This window comes from Falco rusticolus, chromosome Z (genome assembly GCF_015220075.1).
Source record: "Falco rusticolus isolate bFalRus1 chromosome Z, bFalRus1.pri, whole genome shotgun sequence".
Lineage (NCBI taxonomy): Eukaryota > Metazoa > Chordata > Aves > Falconiformes > Falconidae > Falco > Falco rusticolus.
The window spans coordinates 82105078-82129228 of record NC_051210.1 but is presented as its reverse complement, the minus strand read 5'-3'; the positions used below and the strand labels follow the sequence as shown (position 1 = coordinate 82129228).

General features: G+C 41.7%; 1 protein-coding gene across 1 annotated transcript in view; it reads right to left on the bottom strand.

Annotated features, from left to right (window-relative positions):
• The window catches only part of ME2 (malic enzyme 2), a 33300-nt gene extending 9497 nt beyond the window's left edge, over positions 1-23803 (bottom strand). Inside the window, exons 1-9 of the mRNA XM_037372662.1 lie at positions 23678-23803; positions 16248-16372; positions 6556-6689; positions 5034-5183; positions 3025-3100; positions 2104-2265; positions 1472-1575; positions 1013-1122; positions 740-891 (exon numbers count right to left, since the gene is read on the bottom strand). Of these exons, the coding sequence (XP_037228559.1) occupies positions 740-891; positions 1013-1122; positions 1472-1575; positions 2104-2265; positions 3025-3100; positions 5034-5183; positions 6556-6689; positions 16248-16355 (996 nt within the window). The 5' untranslated portion in view covers positions 16356-16372; positions 23678-23803. The remainder of the gene's footprint in view (positions 1-739; positions 892-1012; positions 1123-1471; positions 1576-2103; positions 2266-3024; positions 3101-5033; positions 5184-6555; positions 6690-16247; positions 16373-23677) is intronic.
• Positions 23804-24151: the final 348 nt, after the last annotated feature.

Below are 24151 nucleotides of genomic sequence, written 5' to 3'. Positions count from 1 at the left end.
CCCAAACAGCAGTTAGTGCTGCAGCCCTCTTGTCAAGAAACCACAGCGTAGTGTTTTGTGCCCAACTACTTTCTAAACCTCTCTCTGCTCCTGCTGCCTGTGATAAAGGCCTTTCAGAGAGAGGACAGAAAGTAGATGCTGGAAGTTCTCCCCTCCATGTCCCCTCTCTTGGCTTACTGCACACGCTTCTAAGTCTGGCAGGAGAAATAAGACAGAGGGAAGTGCAGAGCAGGGTTCAGTGCTCAGGCAACAACACAACACTAGCCAATTATTGTAATCAGGACCTTCCCCAGCTGGAGAAATTTTCGGCTAATTAAGTTATTTTGTCAGCACCATAGAAGCAATTTTGATGACATCCCAAGCAGCATGGTGCTGGTCCTGACACTGCTGCCCCAGTAACTAACAAGCATCTGCTACAAACAGCCACTGATTTAACCCGCTAAGAAAAATACTGTGTACTTCTCTCCAATGCTATAAAAATTAACAAGATGTTCTCACTCCTTTTCTTACTAAATCAGAATTTTATGGTAAATTCCCCTTCAACTACACACAAGTCCCTGATGCTTTTTTCAAGTGTATGTAAGAAGTGGAAAACTTGAGTCCCTGCAAATGTTAAACACCTTTCAAATAATCATCTTCCAGTAGGTAGTCCCTTCTATTAACATATTTCAGCTGGCCTTATATAAAAAGTTTTGCAATGGAATTCAGAGAATGTGAATCTCCACAAGTCCTACAGAACCAGAAAACACACAGTTAAATCTCTTGCTGCTCTAGAGCCCTTAAGAGAACTCACCTCTCCTGCTCCAAGGAATAGTACTTTCTGCTCTGCAAATGGTTTACCAATGGCTTTCTGTGCTGCCAGCAGTCCTGCCAAGGCCACTGAAGCTGTCCCTGTAAAAGTAATACAAACCTAAGGTAAGCTGAACAGATTTACATGGCAGATAATGGTTTTAGGCAAAGTTTCTGCATAGTAAGGAACATAATGATTAAGGAACATAAACAAAAGGTGTACCTTGAATATCATCATTGAAGGTACAATATTTCTCTCTGTATTTTCTTAAAAAACGAAAAGCATTGTGGTTTCCAAAGTCTTCGAATTGGATAAGTGTGTTCTGGCCATACCTACAGAACATGGCAAATATTCCTATCACTAGACACATAAAAGAAATGCAATCCTTTTGAAACAAATCCTGCACGTCATCAATTAACTTTGGAAGAGGATGTCCTCAGGCCTTTCACCGCTTAGAACAGTTCCATCTCCCTTCCGTGCATATTTAACAGATAACTACAAGCAGCATGTTCCAGGTCACAGAGAAAGTCACTACAGAGCCAGAAATAGAGCCACATCTCTTGACTTCTTCTAGTCCTACCCTTATTCCTTAAATGACTGTTTCAAGGACAGCGTGTTTGGGTTGGGGGTTTTTGCCAGCAGTTTTGGCCGTCCTCCTGTGCAGAACATTCAGTGTCATACCTGTCTGTAATGGCTTCCATAAATTCATCAATTAAGTCATCATACACCTGTGAGCGATCCCTTTTTTGGTATAGCCCCATATAAAATGGATCTTTTAAGAGTGTCTGAAAAAGAATAGATCAAACACAGCAGCAGGATGATTCACTTCCTCAATATACACTTTGCAGAGTTCACAGTAACATATTTCACACCAAAGATACTGCATTTATATAGCCACTGTAACTGCCTCCAGTCTATATCAATATTCAGTAATTTCAGCTGGGACTTGAGGATGGTGATGGCTGCTTTTAAAACAGAACAAATCAATACTGTGAACAATAAACTGCTTTAATAAATCTGATTCACATTTCCAGCTTCTAAAAGTCAGGTCAAACTGACTGTCTGTTTTACAGGGTTCCAGCATTCAAATTACTTCCAAATGTACCATTTCACTGACAAATCAACTGGCACTTTTCAGTCACTGATAGGTAACTGTATAGTGAATTCCAAATCATTTACCCTTACATAAAACATTTGGTTTTAACTTAAATCAAAAGTGCTCAAATAAAAATCTTCTCTTAAGTACTAAATACTCTTAAATAACTGCTTTTCATAGGGATAATTTATGGCAGGCAAAGTTCAGTCAAACTCACTGTATTATCAGTTCCAACGTCAATGCACACAGGCAAGCATTTATCTGGATGTATTCCTGCACAGGCTGTATACAAACACAGTTTTCCTACAGGAATTCCCATCCCATATACACCAAGGTCTCCAAGACCCAATATTCTTTCTCCATCAGTGACAACAACAGCCTGAAAACAAAAGCAGGTGAAATTATACATGACTACTGGAATCTATAAAGGTTAGAGCAATACCAGTTGTTGTTTTTCCAGGCAAAAATTCAGGTATGTTTGCACAGTCAAACAAAGAACAGATTGCAAGGAATGTTCTACTTGAAGCAATAATGCTTAATGTTAGAATCTGCTATGCTTCTTTTTCTTTGCTGAAATCCACTGCCCAAATCCTCGAAAGCTAAGCACCTAGGGAAGGATCCAAGCTGCTGTGTGGAACTCCAGCTTGTAACTTGGATTTATGATTTCCACTTACAAATCCAGACGTCAAAAAGTTTGTGTAAGTATCATTCACCTCATCTCTCCTTATGGTTCTTGACCCAACTGGGTCATCCAGGATTTAACAGCAAAATCTGGGCCTCCCAACTACCACTTCTGTGTCCTAAGCTGAGGACAAGATTGCCTCTGCTATGGCTGTGTAACACAGTAAGACCCAGAGGTGCATCCCTCAACACCTCCCCAAAAGGTGGAATAATGAAGTAAAATTAAAAAGTTTGGAAAGTCTGGTTCCAATCATTGCTGTTTACTCAAACCATAAACCTCATATTTAGGATAAAACGCTGCTCTTCAAGATATGCATTATCATCATTAGCTGTATTTTGCCATCACCGTCAAATACCCAAGGATACATTATTTAACATTTATATTTCCATCGAGTCCTAACGAGTCTTCAAGAAGTTCAACTGAGATTAAATAACTAGAAAAAAAGAATGGTAATACCTTAACGTCGTTCTCTGGCCAGTTGTTCACAATTGACCTTATATGGCCCCTGTCTGAGATAGAAATAAATAATCCTCTGGGGAAAAAAAAAAAAAGCAGAAATATTTTATAGGTGGCAACTGGAAAGTTCACCTTGCTTTGTAAAACTAAATATCAAACAGTACTATTTGCTTAAAATTGAAAGCATTGCAATCACTGCCATAAATCACTCAAAGGACACTTTCTAATAGAAAAGTCTATTTGGCTACTGTGACACTAAAATAAGAACGCAGGGAAAATACTTTCCATGATGCTACCTGGATTTGCACTACTACAGATATTCACCTTAATACCCCTGTGGCAGAACACCTCTGGTGTTAGCATCAGGCAGGATCTATGCTCCCCTGTAAGGACAGGAGAAGGGAATATGATCCTAGGCCTGGCTTTACCTTAGTGCCTATATATATAGTGTCTATTATACTATATAATATAAAATATTATATTGTATAATAGACATTATACAAGGTGAGGGGAAGGGAAGAGAAAGCCAGGGACTGAGCATACTGTCTTCTTCAAGACCAGGAGAACAGTGCTTCTCCCTGCTGAGTGCTTCTCCATGGGAACATGGGGGGGGAGGCAAAGGAGCAGAAAGGAGCAGAGGTGAATTGTCTGTATTTCTTCTGCTTGAGCAAGCCCTCTGCTGTTAGGAGGCTCAGCAGAGGTGGTAGCAGATAAATTACCAACACTTGGAAAGTGCTGGTGCTTGGAAAGAAAGGGGCACATCCTGAGTTCCAGTCCATGCTGCCATTTCTTCTACAGACAACTTCTAGAGGGCAACAGTTTTCAAACTGGTCTATAACACAGAGAGACATGGAAGAGGAAAGGAAGCATGTGAGAACTAAGAGTACATCTTTCACACCCCCTGCTCCATATCAGGAGCAAAACCGCTGGGTTTCTTACTGTCTTTATCACAGCAGCCACACTAGGCAGCCCAGTCCCCCTGGCAGCAATGGATTAGCCCTTCCTCCACCCAGCACTAAAGCCCTCAAGTGAGAGGGCTTTAGAGACACACGTTGAATTGCAGTGAGAGTATCATGGAAATGAGCCGAAATGACTGCCAGTCTGAAATGGTTTCCTCAACACAGCTAATAACCGGAATGGTTGTTCTGAAGTCACTGCTGAACCCAAACCACGATCCCAGTCAAGCACATTTACTGTGTCAGAATAACTGAAAGCTGACTCCTTGTAGCACAGCTTTAATATGGGGACTATCTGTACCCAAAAGAGTCCTCTGGGCTACCATGAGTCAAGCCTCTCTTCCTTCTTTGCCTGCATCTCTCTTTGGGCACTGCTTGCTGGCCCCTGCTCCTGCACCCAAGATGTCATGCTGTGCTGGTCTGCAGAACCTTGTGAGAATCTCTCCAGCACCGGGACCCTCTGCCATCAGCAGGAACATGTTCATCACAGCTTCAATTCTGCCAGAACCGCCGTTAGCCTGAGCTTCCTCCAGCAAATCTGCTGTATGGGCATGTGTGCACTTGTGTTTCTGCCTCTGTGCAGGCTGCATGCACAGGGGAATAGATTATAAACCTACCTGAAGTTACCCTTCTTGAACAGAGGGTGAGGCCAGATGACCTCCAAATATCCCTTTTGATCTGCACTCTCCTCCAAATGCTCTATCCTGATAACATCTTCAGAATCACCGATGTGATTTTGAGAGTTGAGGAAAGCCACAGCGCTCCCCTCCGAATTAAAGAGCTGTATGGCATATAGGAAGAGTTGGAAATGGAGCTGAAGCCCTGCGCTTGTGGTATTTATGTGACACAGTACCACTTCTGTTTTCAAATATTCTGTTTTCCAATATAAACTAGGTCTTGAGATACTATATAATGAACTTTTACTGCCCTGAATTGGCACAAGTCTTGGGTAGGTGAATCCAAATGAAAATGAAGTAAAACATTTCCAAACCTCAGGCAAGTATAGAGAAAATTATAGTAAAAGTAGCAGCAATATGTATCTATTGCTCTTACTTTGGTCTCCTGAAGATGTGTCCATACTGGGAACAAGCAAGGCCTACTGTTGGTGTGTATACAATTGGCATTAACCGCTCAATATCATCTTGTAATACCCTATAGAATAATTTTTCATTTCTCTCTTGGATTCCCATTATGTAGATATACCTGAAATTAAGCAAAAGAAAAAAAACCCACTAGTTACTGTTTCACATTTATGCTTCTTTAAAACAATGTGAAAAATGTCAAAGCAAAAACCCAGATTTCCTTCATATTATTTCTTCATGAAATCCCTGCTTCCACTCAAGTTGGGCTATAAGCGCTAAACAAAAGTTGGAGAATAGAGAGCAGCAGTACTAAAAAGCCAAAATAAAAATACTGGATATGACATACCATGCATGCTAACAAGTTAATGCGCCAGCATGCACTGTGGTAAAAGATAACCCATGGATTTATTACAGGATGCAGCTGGGAGTCTCATTACTGTTGAAAAAAAATTCAGTGCAAGAATTTTTCATCCAAAAAAAAGTGAGGTCCTTACAGGAAGGTCTTGTTAATCCTAACATTAACACAGTTGTAAAACAAATTAACTCCTAACAAAAGGTCCATTTTGAAGGACTTACCTAGGTATGTAAATTAAACCTGCATTTTTGCAAATTTACCTACCAACCCACTGTGTATCAGTTGTAACGCAGTCTTGCTAACCCAACAACATAATGATAATGAATTAGCGATCTGTCTTAGGCTACAGCAACCAGGCACTTTGCCAATACACATGACATGACTGTTTCAGATCAGCAAGTGACACGATGTTGATTTAAAAGTCATCTTTTGGTTTTCATGAGAACAAAAGAGTTTTGATGTGGTCCAGTAAGCCTCAACCCATTCCAGCACCCCCTCACCTTTAGGAGACTGCACATTTTTACAGGCAGATACACATAGGCTTATATGAAAACAGGAACAGGACACTAAAAACATGCCATTCTAAAAAAGCCCAAACAATCAAAATCCTTCGCATTTTTTTTTACCAAACCAGTGAGTTAAAAAAAATTAATATAAAACAATTACATTGTGAGACTCAAAATTCTAATTCTGTAATTCCTTTCTAGCAGTAACCACTGCATATGATAAAGTTTTTGATACCTAATTATTAAACCCTCAATTTACCTTCTCACTTTTTTTTTAGCATGCACTAGCTGCCCCCTCCTCCCCCCCTTGCAGTTGTGTGCTGTAACAACCTGCCACCCAAATCCTACATATTACAGAAATACATATTACAGCAAGGTTTGCCACTTTGTGCACATTCTTTATTCTTATTTTATGACTGCAGAACATAAGAAAAAAAAGCTCCCCAACCTCATTTAGCCACATGATGAATGCATGATTGAGGAAAGCAGTTTTCTCTGTGAAAATGAAAATAACCTCCAACAACTGAAAAACCCAGTGGAGGCACAGAAACCTTGTTTGGTTATCCCTATCCAATATTTTACAGCAATTTCCATTTACTTGCATGACAAAACAAAGCCAGAAGGGTGCTTACTTTTCCAAGGGGTCAGTCATTTTTGCCAAATTCTTATGGAAGCGTAAGGCTTGAATATCTTGTGTCTCTATTTTAGGAGGTAGAAGTCCTTGCAATCCAAGCAGTTGTCGTTCATGTAATGTAAAGGCCATACCCTGAAAACAAAGAGAGGTGAGAAAGACTTTTCAGCTTTTCCTCTAGCATTTCTGTTTAGAATGTATTTCTATTTGCCATTTCTGACTATCAACTGCATTCTTTTCTCATTGCAGGTGACGCAGGTGACGCAGCTGCCAGGGTTTGGATATGTTTGCCTCTGCTGAGGTCCTCTCTAACCTTTGTGGGTATCCCTTCTGACCACCGCTTTTCCACATCTCTAAGACCTCATGCCCTATGCCAGATTTCATTTTGCTCTGTGAAATTTGCAAACAACTAGGAGATCCCATTGCAGAAAGGCTAAGGTTTAAAAGTAAAATACCAGCTGCTTCTTGATTTGTTTCATAGGAACATAAGGTAGACAAAGATCATGTGGGTCACCCAGTCTGGTCCCTACAATCACAGGCAGTAACCTTTAGTCCACAGAGGTTTACCTGAATTGTTCTGTTTGCTGCTTTTTTTTATGTACTTTCAGTAACTTTCAGATCTGTCTGGATTACTGAATTGCCCTAATGCTTCTATTGAGATGACAATTCAACCCAAATCCTTCATTTTTACTTGGGGATAAAACTAATCTGTCTTCAGTTGTAGTTTCATCCTACCAAAAAGCATCATTTGTAACAAGTTAAGTTTCAGAAGAGTTAAAGTGCAAAAATATCCCACCATTTCCATTCTTTTCTGTTTCAAAGTGGATGAAGAGTTTGTTATTTAAATACTAATTTGAGTTATTTAACAATAACACTCATTAAAATTGGCTTTTCACTTGATACACAAAACAGCCTGCTGCGAGCTACCTGCTAACAACAGAGACTTGACAGGCCTCTTCATGGGGCAGTTAACTCCTAGGTGTAACTTTGCAAAACATTAACTGATCCGAGTCCAGATTCACCGCCGACCTGTCTCAAAGTGCTGACCCCATTTCTGACAACAATTGACCTCACTTTAAGTTTGCCACTTCCAAAAGAGCAATGATAAATTTCCTCATTTCAGTTCATCCAACTGGGTCAGTTCAGTGAATGATTAAATCAATATTTGTAAACGCAGGAGCTGAAAACCCAGGAAAGCCTTTGCTGTGCCAAGGCTGTGCATCAATCCGTAAGCAAAAGCAGAATCTGAAAGGGAAACGTCTTCTAGTTGCAATGGTTTGAAAGAGATAAAAACAAGAAACAGCTCTGCTCACAGACAAACACTTCCTTTGTTCACTAAAGCAGCTAGACTAAAAAACAAGTGCGCGTTTTCTCAAATTTCCCCACACTGGCAGCAGATTCTTACTGCCAAGCTAAAAAAAAAAAAAAAGTTTAAAAAGCTTTGCAAGATTTATTTTATACCTTGTAATTACAATCATAAAAAATCATACAAAAATCCTCCTGCAATCAGATAGATCACAAGAAAAAAAGTAGTATTTTCCCACTTTAGAATAAGACATAAATACATATATATATATTTTCACCTCTACTTGAATAGACTTTCACAGGTATTCATGGAAAACATGCCTATTTACAAAAGATCTCTCATTTAGAGATTATACAGTGTAATTCAGCACACTTGAATGGTTTATAACCAATACAACTACTCCCTAGGAAAAAACATAATATTTTTACATAGTTTTTCTCCTTGCTTATTTAAATCACATTTAATATCAATTATTTTGGCTACACTGATTTAAGCAGCCACCTGCTTTTCTGTACTAATTCTATACTACGTTTTAAAATAATGAAATACTTAGAAAAAAGTTAGGAAGAAAAACAGAACAAAACCAAAAAAACTTCAGTATATCACAAAAAACACTTGCAAATACTTTCTTGGGAAAAAAAGTATTTAACCCTAAACTAGATCAATCTTTTTATTTCTGACAACCTTCCATGTAATAGATTTGACATTACTGAACTCAATTTATCCTTTTTCTACAAGTCTTTTTTCTACTGAGTCATCCGCAAACCATTGTTTTCTTTCCTCATGTAATTCTTATTCTCAAGTAGCCTTCCAATATTGTCTGTAAATAAATTTCAGATGACAGCTTATTCCTGAACTCTTTACCCTTGCTGCTGGTCTTTTGCTGGGTGTAACAGTCACTTTACCCATGTGGTAATTCTGAAAACTCACTTGAATAATCCAAAAATTCCACTGAGAACACAACCATGCAAGGAACAACAGCATGAGAAAAAAATAAAAACACCACAAGGAACACACGCTGAATGCCATAATTTTTTCACTATGCTGCAAAGGATCTGCTTTAGTTTCACTTCTGCGCACTTCACAGGAATATTGAAAGATTCTCTGGGAATGTAAATGCATCTTCCAAAGTTGCCTGGAAGTGAACCATGCAAACACATCTCTCAGCAATCTTCCCCTTTTCCTTAACTACTACCTGATTTGTTACCATCAGCAGCTTGTATCTTTTTAAAACAACTGTTTCTCAACACAATTTGCTGTGCAAGGGACTTAGGATACAAAGCTGAATACAGCTGGTAAACATCTGTAATATTTTGACTGTTACTTTAGGCACTACAAAAACATTAATACCAAAATATTTACAATATTAAGGAGGAGGAATAAAAAAAGCTTTGTCTCTTTCCAGAGGATATATAAACCTTGGTCAGTAAAGCCATTAATGTCACTAGTTTAAGGCGTATCAAAGGTCAGAATCCCTTCAGTGGTAGCACACTGGCTACATCGACATTTTACTCTAAACTAGCTGAAATACCTCACTAGCAAAACCTATGTCCTCCCCAACAGAAACTCTCAATTCCCTTAAAAATAAAGTCTACCTAATTTCTAATTTCCACTATTAGCATGACGCTGCGCCATGGCTTTTCCTTAATTTCCCTGTCCAGTGAAACCAGTGACCTTGAACCATCTGGGTCCTGAATAACATCAAAGAAGCCCCGAGGTTAGTACCAAGCCAAACAGCTATAATCTTTATTCAGTTTATTCACATTTTTTCCAGTCTATAGGCAACCTGGACTTTCAGGGTATCTGGAACTGCAGTAACATTAAAGACTGAATTTTTTTTAGTAGTACTGAAGTACTTCCAGCTGTTTATTCCATGAAGATTAGATTTTACCACATTAAAAGACGCTTTAATTTCTGTCCAGGCCTACCTCAGCAATCTGAATGTCATCAGCTTCCATACAGAAATCTAATCCTCATTCCAACTAGAACACAAGTTTAGTCCAGAGCAGCACTATAAAAAAACCCAGAGACCTTCCAACACTTGCTGTACTCCCTCCCATTCATTATCTTTGTCCACGACCATCAGCAACCCCGTGTTCTGGATTTGGGATTGCAGCTTGCTTCCCATACAGCACCTGGCAGGATAGAGATGTTCCTTAAACCAGCGTGCCTAGGAGCTGCAGTATTACAGATTTCCTGGCCTCTTCTCTCATTCTATAAACCCCAGTACAGTCTGACAGAACCAGAGATCAGGTTCCAGTGAATTAGGAGGCACTCAGCACTTTGCACTGGGACTGATGTCCTCAAAGGCACTTAAGATCCCAGGACCTTCTTAAGGGCCAATTTCCCTCTGGTTTCTTCTGGGATTAAATGCTTAAATACTGTAATGATTCAGGTTTAAGTCACAGGTTTTGGTTTCCTTTGACCCATAGTGCTAGGTGTCCTTTCTGAGCCTTACGCGCTGACTTTCACTTAGATTAGCTTCCTTAATCCTCTTTACAGCTCAGAAAAAAACAGGTGTCCTTTCTAAAATAGTCCAGATAAAGCAGGAAGCGAATCTAGGAGAAACCCCAGCATACTTCAAAGACCACAAAGGGATTAATTAACACACATGGACAAATTTCTTGCAACAAAACCAACATACCACTGGGGGGAAGAAAAGAAAAAAGGCAAGTAAAATGAAGTGTTGTCTGCTTTGTACTTAAGATAAGCTCACATTGCATCACCACATACTGTGCCTTTAATCCACATACTATCTGGCACTGGGACCTCACTTTCGCCCTAACAACTGGGCTCTACTACATCAAGTCAGTGGTGCTATAAATACCAGCATACAAAAATTCTAGTTGCCTACTTTGCATGAAGGTGAATGGGAGACCTGAAGCCTGCAAGCATTGATTTTTTATAACACCACTAAGTAATACTGAGAGGTTTCTGAGCAGAGAAGTACTAGAAGAACATTTTCCCCCCCTGCAAATTCTTGCAAGCATATGTATAGAAGGGGATATTTTCAACTGGTATCATAAAAGCTCTCAAGCATTCTGAAAACCTGTATGGTTTATAACAAAAACCCCATTCAAACCGATAAAGATGTAAATGCAGAATATATCCAAACATGCCATTGTTTGGAAAATTAGTTGGCCTACTCCACAGGGAAGAGTTAATCAAGTGGTTTTCATGTAATTTCTAATCATTATTATAACATATTCAGCAGTATAGAGTAGCCTTTGAAGTAGCATCATGGACATTTTTGAAATAAAGTAGATTTTATGTTGGATTGTGGCTGCTTCTTTTAACTCTGCTTCCTTTTGCCAAATCATAAAGTTCACTGTTGTGTAACATGTCTCCACTGCAAATTAATAAAGTCCACTCATATGAACCAAAGGTGTATTTGCTATCTCAACCACAGATTCAAAGTTTCTCCGTGTTTATGAGAACAGTGTAGAATATGGGAATCTTCTTTGATTTCTTTCCTCCTCCACTTTTTTAAAACTCAATTTCGTATCTTTATTCTTCCAGAAACAGCATAGTTTATATACTAGAGGGTGTGGCTGATACAGCACAGCAATCTAACCCTCCTGAACCGTGAAATGACCCAAACCTTCCCAGGTTATTCAGCCTTTAAAGACCTGAGTCTCTCTGCAGACAAAGATGCCACCAGTCCTTGCACCGCCTCTGCATGTGTGGAACCAGATGCAAATCACTTTGGCTGCTGAACCACACTATAGCTCACCCGCAGCAGCTCTCATTTACTAATGATGGGGCTTCAATTTAAAGCATTCCCCTGTAGCAAATGGGAAAGAGTCGGAAACAGAAAGCCTTTACACACCAGCAAGAAAGCCCCCCAGCCTCTCCAGGGTTTGTTTTCAAGCACCAATGGTTACAGTAAAGCTGTATATTGCAGATCATGAGCACGATGACTGAAATGGTTCACCTACACCATATAGCATCCCTGAATACCTTAGTCTGACATTTCATCAGACTGCTTTTTTTCTAACTGAGCAGATAATGTTGCTTTTGTTCTCCTTTAATGGTATTCAACTTAGAATAAAAAAAAACAAAAGAAAAAGAAAAAAAAACCCAAGAGAGCTTCCTTCCTTCTTCCACCCACCATCCCAGCGGCTCACAAGTCCTAAGCAGAATAGCTGATCTAAGTTAAATGAGGTGCAATACTACCTTCCACCTTTGGCACCTTTTCAGAGAGACCAGATAAAAGCTGGTTAGAGATTAAACAGTTCCATCTTTCCACATTTAATTCCCTTTAAAAGCATGCAGATCTCAAGGAAGCTGAGAAAAGCTGCAGAAGCAGCAGACGCACGACCAAGCCACCTCCACTCAACAATCTCTCTATCTCCAAACCAGCTGGGCAGAACACAAACTTGTGGCAGGCCTTCTGGCCTGGGGGTGTGTGTACACCCAAGGAAACTAGCGGTTTCTATCAGGTTTCTGCCTTCTAAGATCTTTCTTTGCAACTGATTAGAAACTGCTGGTAGTAGTATTTCAAGCACTGCATTTCCTAGTGACATGACAATTACCATTTGCAATACATCTCCACATCCTGTTTTATCCTGGTTTCCCCAGGAAGGCAGACAGGCATTGCATATTGTACGCCCTGGCTGCTCAACCCAACTGACACCATTTAAAAAGTATTAAAATAAATCAAATGTGTCAAAAACCAGCATGGTGACAAAGGGCTATGGAAGGGGAAATGAACATCTGCTTTTAAATCTTCCAAGTTCATACAACCCTTCTTCACATTCTCTTGTCCCATCCTATTTATTTTGTCCAACTAGCTGTACCTTTTTTTTGGGGGGGGGGGTTGTTAGGTTTTTATTCTGTATTGGAAACACACTGTTCAGGTATCTGCCAAAAGTCAGGGTGGTCATGTACACCTTTGTTTAGAGAATCAGTTTTCTCAACTAAGCTAATCTATCAAGAGTAAGGCTGAAATAAATTGGGCTGGAAAAGCTGGGAATGAACACAGATGAAACTGTGATGAATGCTCTAGCTAAATACAACATTTGAGAAGATGACCACCCATATGGAAAATGAGACACAAGGACAGTTCCTCAGGAAACAGTCTGGGATTAAACTGCCACTTGCAGCACCATCACTGAATTATTATTAAAAATGTATCATGTATTCCTATGCACATGTGCCCAAGCATATACATAAATACAAATATATGTGTGTGTGTTTAATACAATGTCTTGAAGGTATTTGCTGAAGCTAAAAATTTGAGAGGCATTGTCAGTGCAGGAAAAGGATATTAAGGAATGAAACAACCAAACAACATTGAGGAACAGAGTAATAGAAAAAGGGCTAATGGAATGTACTGCACAAAATACAGTCACACACTTAGGGAGTAACAAGAACTAATGCCACAACGTAGAAACATCAGCAACTAAAATACAGGAAGCATCACAAATTAGTTAGAGTCACAAATTTGCTGCAAGCACACAGAAAGCAAGCATATGAATAATGTTACAGATCATGTATTTCCAGTGAAGATAAACATTCTGATGCACTCTACATGGCAGAACGGACATCACCAGCGTCAGGGATCATCTACTCACGCATCACCTGTTCTGTGTTGGAAAAAGAAATCCTGGCCCTTGAGCGAGAATCCAAAGCACTACCACAATATACATAACATCTTAACTGTCAGTACTAAACAAATGAGATTGTCCTAACTGTTCTAAGTGCCCAAGAAGCTTAAAATGCTGACTTGGCACAGTAGGGATCTCCAGCAGAATAAAAGGTCCTGAAGTCAATTAACTGTAATTTGAATCCCTGTCAGAGAGCAGAAATCAAACATCATGGAAGACTGGAAACATACACAGATGCCAGCAATGCAGTTACAGTAGGTTCTGCAATTGTTTGGCTGCAACAGCAAGGGCATTACTGAGATACTTCATGACCTTTTCTGAGCCACTCTAACAATAAACGTTTGAAAGCTGGCCTTCAAACTTAAAACCCCAAACCTGCTGATATAGGTATAGTATGCACCTGCAAAAGGTAAGGATGGGAAAGAAAAAAAAATAAATGGTACAAGAAAAACCTGCTCCAATGACAAAGAACAAAGAGCAGATTAATCTGCACAAGAGGGAAGGGGTGGTTTTCTGTTAGTGAAGCTGCCATCTTGCAGCTCTTATTTTAGGGCCCACATATATTAAAGGAGACCAAACGTTCTGTAGAGTTGATAGGGACTATAAAAAATAAACATAAGCAACTAAAACACAAGTCATAAAATGACAATCTCAATAAGCTGTCAGCAAGAGATAAAGCCCTTTATCTATGCCTGTATGAATATGAGGTATATATGCATGAGGCACTGTGGGCAAGAAAAGCACAAAGGGTAAAGTACTCTGCATATTTAGTCAATCATTTATTTCTCTGCTGAATTTCCAAAATACATTTCTATACAGATACTGCATCCAATATCAAGCAGTTACCACTTCACTAGCTTACAGATCCATTCCAACAGGTGTCACCCTTAACAGCAGACTGATGCAGAGCCAAACAAACATGGGAAGTTTTTTTCCTCTCACAAGTATAATTTCTTGGTGACATTCAGAAGTTTAAAAAAATCAACTGCTATTAATACACAGCTCACTGCTCTTCCCTTCTCCTCAAAAATAAAAAAGGCATTAAAAATACTGCATTGTGCTCAGTTCACCAGAGAATTCCAGGCTTAAAACAAAACAAGAATTAGAAAGATATTACCACTAGAAAAACAGTAAGAAATGACCTATTGTTTTTGTTTCTGAATACTGTTGGATAATCAGCACTTGGCAAAGCTTAGAGGGCTTGAAATAATTTCCACTGGCATGTCAAAGCGTTTCTAGCTCAGAAAAGTCTCAAGATAATCTGATCTTGACAAATCACACCAATCTACCTGACACAGCAATCTCAATTTTACTTTTGCAGTCAGCCAGTCTCTAACACAGTCCTCTCTCTGTACAGGCAACCTGCATTCACGCCGTATCAAGGCAGCTCACACTATACTATCCCACACAAGAAACATGGCTGCAGGTCTGTATTTTGTTTTCTTCCTTTCTTTTCACAACACTTAGGAGTCATGCTTGCCAAAAGACCCACTGCAGCAATTCTCCACGTAGTTACAGGCAAAACACAAGGAGATGCAGCATGCAGTTCCCAGCTTAATATCCTCCCCAGCTATTTTGAGCCCACTGCTCAACTTCTAATTTTGATAAAAAGAGAGGGACAGGGAGAAGAGAGGGGAGAAGGTTTTGCTGTGCAGAACAAAGAGCCAACCTAGCCTTCTTCTGAAAGGCTCAGGGTTATGTGCCTGGCTTGCCACCTGGCCAATTTAACACAGAACACTTTGTGTTCTTTGTGTCTATGCATGGGGCACATGGGAAGGAGCTAAGAATACAGGGGGAGAAAAGGAGTCAGGGCCACGGGCAGAAAAGGAAGGGAAGGAAATTTACAGCGAAGAGGAAATGTAAGGCATTATAGGAAGGGAAAAAATAAAATCAAGAGAATGGGGAAAAGGAGAAAAGCTAAACATTAAAAACACAGGATAAAACTACGGAAGTCCACCTTCCATTGCTACATTGGCTCAGGAAACACCCTGTCTGAGATTTGTCACCTTTCTTGGCCGCTTTACACATCTCGGCCCAGCTACCAACAAGTCCTCATCTCATTTCTTTCTAGTTTTAGTTTACACATTAATTGTTTCAAGATTCCTGAAGGCTACTACTGCTCTGGGAAAAAAAGATATTGGGGATGGGCTTGTGGAAATGGGAAAAATTTTGTGAAGGAGTAGGGAGAAGCTGCTTTTTTAGAAGTTCCTCCCAGTGCATGGAATTAACATAACATTTCTACCTCCCAGCTAGTGCCATTCAAGGCTTATTTTTAGATGCTCTCTGTCCAACTCTCTGCACAGAAATGTTTCTTACTGATACGGCTTGGTCTCAATTCTGTCTTGCAGGAAGAAGCCAGGACTAGGACAAAGAGGCAAAGACTTTCCATAACTAGCAAGAATGAATTCAGAATTAACTTTTGCAAACTATAAGACTATCTGCTAAAGCTTTACTTCAATTCAACCAGCCCCAAAATTAAGCCAATAATCAGCAAGAACCAGTGACTCTTCATCTGGCACAAGGAAGCAGCGGTATTTATTGTGTAAACCACAGCAAACCAGGGGACGCGCAGGCTGACAGAAGCAGAAGCTGTTACTGGAAGGCCTTGTACTGTAAGTGTCCAGGTAGTAAACTTGAAATGATCACTGACTCCTCCATCTTCTGTGCCCTTTTTTTGGCTGCGGCCCAGTACATCTCCTGGAGGTAGTTTAACCCTAGAACAAGGTTCACTGGACAATTACCAGAAGATAAGATATTTGACAATCACACACTACCAACCTTGTTTGTTCGTGGGTTTAACATCAGTGGCTTGCCTTTTTCTTTTGTATGTGCACTGCGACACACCATCGCACAGCGAGTGGCAGCTACTCTTAGTCGAGAAAACATTTTTTTTTATACCGCACCTGGGAAAGAAAAAAAAGAAAATCATTCATATACAGAGACAGTGGAACCAGTGTTCATATTTGTAGGCCATCTATTGTAAAAGAAATAGGCACATGCTAGATAAAACTCTTTGTTCTAACACTGTGATAGTAACTCAGAATCACCTTGCAGCAGCCAACTGGTAGAAAAAGAAGGAAGGCTTTACAACGACGAGAGTGCATGAGCGAGTGGAGAGAAAATACAGGGACACTGATGTGAGCTAGCATTGTGCTGTGGACTGTATAGTCAACCAGCATTCACTACATGTTGCCTTATAGCTGCACCATAAACCCAGAGCAGAACTGCCATTAGCAAATATTAACCTTCTGTGGTGACCCTGCAACTGGCACCAATGCAAATACCAAGCAGGGCAGAATGACTTGGGCTAGTGCACCAAGAAGATTTTAAGCTGAGTTGCTCCAGCAGCTTTCTGAAAATGAAATCTTGTGGCCTGAACAAGAAAAAAACTAGATTAGAATAAAATGTAGACTTAAAATGGTCAGAAATTCACTGAACTCTGGATTTCACGCTTAGACTTTTTTAAATTCCAAGCCCAAAAAAAGGCTATTTTTAGAGAGAATATAGTCTTTTCAATAACTGACATGTTTCCCTAACAAATAAAAAAAATTGTTAGTACCATTCAAAGCTTAGTTCTTAATCTTGCCAGGTGATAACTCCTAAATCCATTTTACTCAACTATTAACTGCAAGCTCTTTGGAACAGAAATTATCATTTATCACATGCTTGTAAAACGCAGTACCACCAGTGAATGCGTACTGGACTCATCTCTAAACATTATTTCACCAACACAGAGAGACAACAGCAATGACAGCGAGACCTTACAGAGGACCATGGCCTGTATGAAGACACATTAAGATGGCAGGCCAGAAAGGTCAGATGTACACAGCTCAGATGCAGTATCATGCAGAATCCTAACACGGGGAGAAGAAAAAAACCCCAACCAACAAATCCCTTTAGCAACAGCCCTATAGAGTCAGTGGAGGAAGGCAGAGATCCGGGATCAGCACAGCAGGGAATTCCTCTCCATTGCAATTGGTGTGGATGGGGGACCCCAGCAGCCAGAGCTCCATCATCCCCTGGCCCAGCTGCAGGTTCACATCCAAGAGACATGCAAGGACAGTAAAGCAGGTATGAACCATTTTTAAGGAACGAAATGATGCATGGTTTGGATTTTTAATTTCTTCCAGATGGAATCCAAAATTAGATTAAACAACAAAATTTCATTATCTTAAATATAGCCTGAATACTTTAGAAGACCTTCTTATAATCAAATTTACATATAATCAGCTTTTAAAATGGCACACTGATCTTACAAGTTACAAGCTAAGGATTTTCTTCAAAATCTTTCCAAGCATTAAGAGAACATGCAAATATTTTTTATCAACAGTTATACCCAAGTTTCTCTTCCACCTACTGTAAAGCATAGAGGAAAGCAGCACTGTTATTCAGCAGGATCGCTTTCTCTCATTCTTTATTTGTTTGTTTAGGCCTTGCAACTGAAAAAAAATATCCACTGAAAACCCAAGTGTTTAGTTGTTTCGTGGTGAAGAACATAAATTTACTGTGTGGAGACAGGATGAATGGAAGCCTTGCCAGCACCACAAACAAATGTTGCTTTTAACATGATAATTCCTACCTAAACCAGCTAGCAGTGGACTAAACACCGCTGGTCTGCCAGAACTCTGGGCAGCTGAAAATCAGGATCAGATAAGCAAAATTCATTTTGTGCTGCAAAACAACCAGCCTTTAGGAATGGCAAATTCACTCTTAACTGTTTTTAATTCTGTTCCTTTGCCATCATTACACAACTGTGAGTCCATCTCCTCATGCACATGAGGCTAAAAGCAATCTGTGATTACAGCGTCGCAGCAAACCTCAGCCCACATCCCATCAGTCTGGTGTTAAGGTGGCTTCAATGGGTCATGAGCAAATGCCTTAAACGTGGAATTAAAAAGTAGGCCAAACAGCACACCTCAGCCTACTCTAATGAAGTTTAAATTACTTTGTTGCAATTTATAAGCATTTAAGAACCATCAAGATTGTGGCCCAGATTTCTCCTAACTTGATCAATTAACTCTCTAATCAACTCTCTAATCAAGAGAGAGAGAAAAGGACTTTTCAGGGGTGTGATTAAAATCTTACTTTTTTCTCTTCACTATGAGAGAGAAGACCTGCTCCTCTCCTCTGAGGTGACATACTGGCACGTAAAACAATTCTCTTGCTGGATGTCTTCAGATGCATAAAGGAAGTGGGAGAATCAGGCTTCATTTTTCACTCAGTCCCTCTGTTTATACGCAAGAGATATAATCCCAGTTAATTTATATCCAGCATAAAACCTGACTGGTAACTCAGTCCTGAGCTCTTCTTTCCCTGCTCTTCCAATTGGTTCCTATTTCTGTTTCATCTCCCTTCTCGCACATCTCCTCTAGATCCTTTTGTGGCAGCTTTTAAACATGTCTTAGCAAGAATCTGCCTCCAAAACTCAGTTTAATGTGGCTTACCCTGAAACCACAAAGCAAGCATCCTTCCCTATCCCCTGTCCATACTCCTCTGTAGGAGTGCCAAGAGCTCTGCCCGTGGCCCTCCATGACTCATCTACCCTTTACTCCCCGCTCTGCTGGCCACCAACTTGGCAAGAACAAGCCAGCCATCAGCTCATGTCTTTCCACTTATGAAGTCCCAAATCCTCCTCAAGAATACATGCACAGGACAATCCAGCAACCCTTAGGATTAAAAATTAAGGCTACATCCGTACATGCCACCAGTGTCTTGATGCTTTTCACAATGAAGCTCCCAGGCTAACTCTGCTCACCCCCAAGCCGAGGCTCACGGGTGGGTTTGAGCCAGATGCAGCACTGGGGTAGCCATAAAACTCACACCAGGAGTTCGGGATTCCCGCTAACAACTTCTCAGACAGAAGATGCCACCAGACAACAAAAATATTTTAAATGCAGCACGGTACAACTGACAACAAATAACATGCCCTGGGCAGCACCGCTTCCCCTCTGGTCTCACGGGGAAGACAGAAGGGATATAAAATCTTGTGCCCAGTGGCTAGTACTTGCCAGCTCTGCTTCTGCGAAGCATTTCGAGCAGGCAACAAGGTGCAAGGAGAAGTTTGGAAAAAGGGTCCCCAAACACATACCTGGTTTCAAGGAGACTAAAGGGTTGGGTCATGCTGCTTCATGGGAAGGTTTTTAAATGGTTTATGATGGCTTTTGTAGAAGAGAGGCCAGGCTTGAGATGGTGGTGCTTTAACCATAAGAAAAAGGACAGATTATTTTGGTGGTAGAGGCTGTCAAAAGGGGAGTGTTGCAATGACATGAAAAAATACACTGCAGAACCTCAGCCCTCTGTGTCCCACAAGGAAGAATTAGGAAAAAAAGCAGAGGAATTCAAAGAAGAATGCTGAAACATGTGTCTCCATAACCAGAACAAGGATTTCTTTTCTTCTTTCAGTACCTGACAATGGTAAGGACTAAACATGACTGTTGTGCACCACTGGACTTAATCCAATACAATGGGTAATTTTTGATTTATTACCACATACATGCTGTGTCACAATTTAAGAGAATTAAATTCTTCAGCATGCCAGATGACAGCTCTCTGCTGTGCCTTATCAGGAGGCATCTGGCCAGGTCAAACTAATTACCAATACTGCACAAGTGCCCTTATCTAGGAGCAAATGTTTTGCTGCTGCAATTATGGATTTGTTAAACTGCAAAAGCTACCTTTAAGGGAAAGGTTCCTCATACTTTTAAAAGGTACAATTATGTTGTTCAGAGAGTCAGGAAGCTCAGTGTCAATTAAAGCAAGGTCTGCTTCAATTCCTGCACAGGCTGCCTGACGCATCTGTTATACCTTAAGAGCAAAGAGTATCTCTCAGTGGACAGCAACATGCGCTCCATGACTTTGCAGTCTTCCTTCACCTTGAAAGATGGCTAAAGAGAAATCTATTTCAAGTATTCCTGAAATCCTGTGTAAATGAACAGTTCCAGTCTTCCTTTCATGTACAGAAATTTCCAAGACCTGTGCATTAATAGAAACTTGTTCTTGATAAACACAAGCTGGAATTATTCATTCAAGACCACACAGGCACCACAATTTCCAATCTTTCTGGCCTCGATCAGTTTTGGTATTTTGAGTACCACTGCTCTAGGGCCAACAAACATTTTCTCTTACATTGCCATAGCAATCTATCCAGTGAGTCTGCAGTATCTCCAGGCTGCTGTGGATACACCACCACACTATCTTTTCTTCTTTTTTTTTCTAAATGAAACAAGCCTTGACACAAACCAGGCACACACTAGCTGGCTTCATCACTTCAATAATGATAAAGCAGTCTAAAATTATTACATTAGGCAAGTACCAACTATAACTGCGTCTCCCAATGAGACTTTTACTCAACAGAAAGCAGCTTTGCCTGCACCTGCCACCCTGCAGTGCATGCTTTGCAGATCAAGGGGGAAGGGGGCACTCGTATTTTACAACGGGAGCATCCCAGTGTGTACGTGTGTGGAGGAAAGAGCAGATTGATGAAGCTGGGCAATGCTGTCCTGCACAGCAACTCAGCACCTCTGATGCCCTGAGCTGACCAGACACTGTTGGAGGGAGTTAGAAGAAAATGGTGGTAATAATTTGTCAGGTTCCTTCCAGCAAAGTCCTGAGCTGCCACTTTAAAGGATATTTCTACTGTACCTTGAGATCTGCAGATTAAAAGGAACAAACATATGGGGAGGTGTTACTAATAAAATGTTTGGCGGTAGTAAGCTGGTCATTTTGGATGCAGATCTTCAAGATATTGAAACTAATTTTCTTCCCTCTTACTCTGAGGCAACTGGTTCAACAAGGAGAAAAATTAGATGCGCAGTACTTCAGTGAAGAAAGTTAATAACATGAGGCTTGAAACATCAAGCAAATAAAGCACACTTAGGCAAATTCAAAAGTGAATAACAACAGACAACCTTTGCAAAAAGAGCATGTGTTCTCTAAATTGCTTTAACTTACAATATTATAAAACTTCTTGCAGCACAACTAGAAAGTAGGACTAAATCATTTGATATTGGAGTCTTGGTTCATAAAAGTTCTTATCACACGACATCAGAGAGCTATTTTATCATACATTAATGATCTGGCCTAAACATTTTTCTGAAGTCAGTCCATTATCTTGTACTGTTGAAACTGCAGCAGCATCTACTTTGACAAGAAAATGTACTCACATTCTTGATTTTATTCCATTTGTCTGACTGGGAGGGCTACCAGTAGTAAAGTGCATCCATCTGTGTATGTGGGACAAAGGCCTTATCCTGCAGAATCCTTAGAAAGATTGCAGAAATACACAGAAAGTCACTGTTGCTTTATTCTGCAGAACTGGTACATTCCTGTATTAGAACTGTTTTCTTCAGTTCACAAATAGGGATTTTTTTGGGATATGAGAGTGAAACAAGGATGTTCTCAATAACTGCTGCACACTTATAAAAGGGAATTCTTCCCAGAACAGCTCAGCAACAAACACGGAGAAACAAAGCCGCATGCTAATTTAGTGCCAATCAGGTAAAGTATAAGCCTGCAAACCGCTTATAAACATCGGTGTGCACTACAATTAGGACTTAAAAAAGAAACCCACCTGCTTAAATTACAGAAGAATCTGAAAAACTACCCTTACACAGTTAGTTAACAGCCCAAGTAACAGCAAAGCACTCCTTCTGTTGCAATAAAGGGGCTGCCACCAGTCGATGAACGTTCAATTAGTACTCACTCAAGCACAGTGCACTACCATGCATTGACAGCTTTGCTTAGTTTGCAGAAGAAAAAGCTTCAAATCTTGTCTGCACTCATGCTGCTGACTCGTAACGCTACCGCACAGGACTCTCAGAAGTTTTGTTCTGGGACTGTTAACACACACTTTGTCTCAAAATACACGCCCAGACTGAATTTCTACAGACCTTATCATGTCTAATAGAGCCAATATCATGTTAGGCACTGGTGGCTGCACACACACATGGATTACTTGCAGAGTTTCATATTCTCTCTGCCTCTTCCTGTTACCCACGTATGTACACAGGTGATTTCCCTTAGCTGTTCACTACTTTTTGGAATTAAGAATGCAAAGATACCAAACAATAGCTTGCCTGGCTACAAGACTGTCCTTTTTTATCAGCCCCTTATCAACAGGTTGCAAGTTTTCAGGTTTTTTCAAGAGATTCATGCCATGATACAACACACCAAGTTGCTCAGAGATGAGCACTTATCTGGTACCATTTAACATTACGGTGCAGCAAGGCCAAGGGGCACATGGGACCTGAAACAGTGGTATTTCAAACAGCCACCACCACTTCTTTTAATAGCCAAGAAGCAAAACCCAACGACCAGAGAGACTAGCTCTAAAAATACCAGGCAGCCTGACTGTGTTTCCTCTTCCAACCCCACACCACCAGCTCTGCAACTTCCCAGCTTTCACTCTCTAGCTTTCAGGCCCATCAAAGTTCACCACAGGTTGTAAGTCATCACGGGGGCTCATCAGCCAACACCGAGGAGCTGCAGAAAGAGCTAAATGTGGGGAATTGGGGGGCAGCATCCCCCCAGGCTTGACCAGAGGAGCTGCTACCAACAATGGCGCTTGTTCTCGGCCGGTGGCAGCTGCGTTTGTCACCCATTTTGACAGCTGGTAAACACACAGCCCTGCACAGCCTGGGCAGTGCACGCCCTGTTGCCTCTGAGGCAGGACCTGAGGTATTTTCCACCTGCCGCCGGGGCCGGCCGCGCCAAGGGCAGCAGGCCAAGGGCAGGGGGCCGCGCCAGGCCTCCGCTACCCCGCACAGCAGGCCGAGCCTCGGGGCCTGCCGACACACAGGGGCGAGCTGCTGTTGTGCTAGGCTTCAGTCGGCCCCAGGGGACACGGAGCTCCCTCCATCCCCATTCCCCGTTCCCGGGCGGGCCTCGTGTCCCCTCACGGGAGGACGGGGCTGGCCGCACGCCCGGGCCCTCCCGGCCCCCGGTGCCGCCCCGGTCCTGCCCATCGCACGCCCTCCGGCTGCTGCTCGGTGGTACGCTCGGCCAGGGCACGAAGCGAGCGGCCTCTCCTCACCCTGGCAACACGCAGGCAGCAGGGCCGGGGGCCAGGTTTCAAAGCGGGGAGGCACTCGAGAGAGGAAAGGCTGCAAGGGTCGAGGCTCTGGAGAAAACGCCCCCAAAATGCGGGCTTGTAAGGAGACAAGAAGTCTTTCGTACGCCGATTGTAAAATTGTTATCAGAATGGGATCTACCTCCTCCTGTGGCTGCTGCCCTCTGAGTGATGCTGGCCGAGGACCCGTTTCTATTGTGCAACAGCAGCTCCCATCCGCCGAAGCTCCCTCTGCCTCGGAACCCGCCACTGAATGGAGCAAACAAGGAGGCACCGGGGAGGGACACCCCGGAGGGCGGGGTGTTCCTTATGACTGACAACCCAGCGCAGCCAATGAAAAGAAAGCCGGCTGGCCGGTCGACAGCTGGCGCGACCAATGAGCTTCCCGCTCCGCTGCTCTCCGCCCTGACGGAGGGGAAACCGGGCCGGGCATGGCCGGGCGCGGCCTGTTAAATGTTAATTAGGACAGGAGCGACAGCGAATCGGCGTGGAGAGGCGTGGCGCCGAGCCCGGCGCCTGAGGGGCGGGGCTCCCGGTAAGGGGCGGGGTGAGGGGTTGTGTGAGGGCACGGGACGTGAGGGGACTGGGCTCGTGAGGGGGCAGCAGCTGCGAGGGG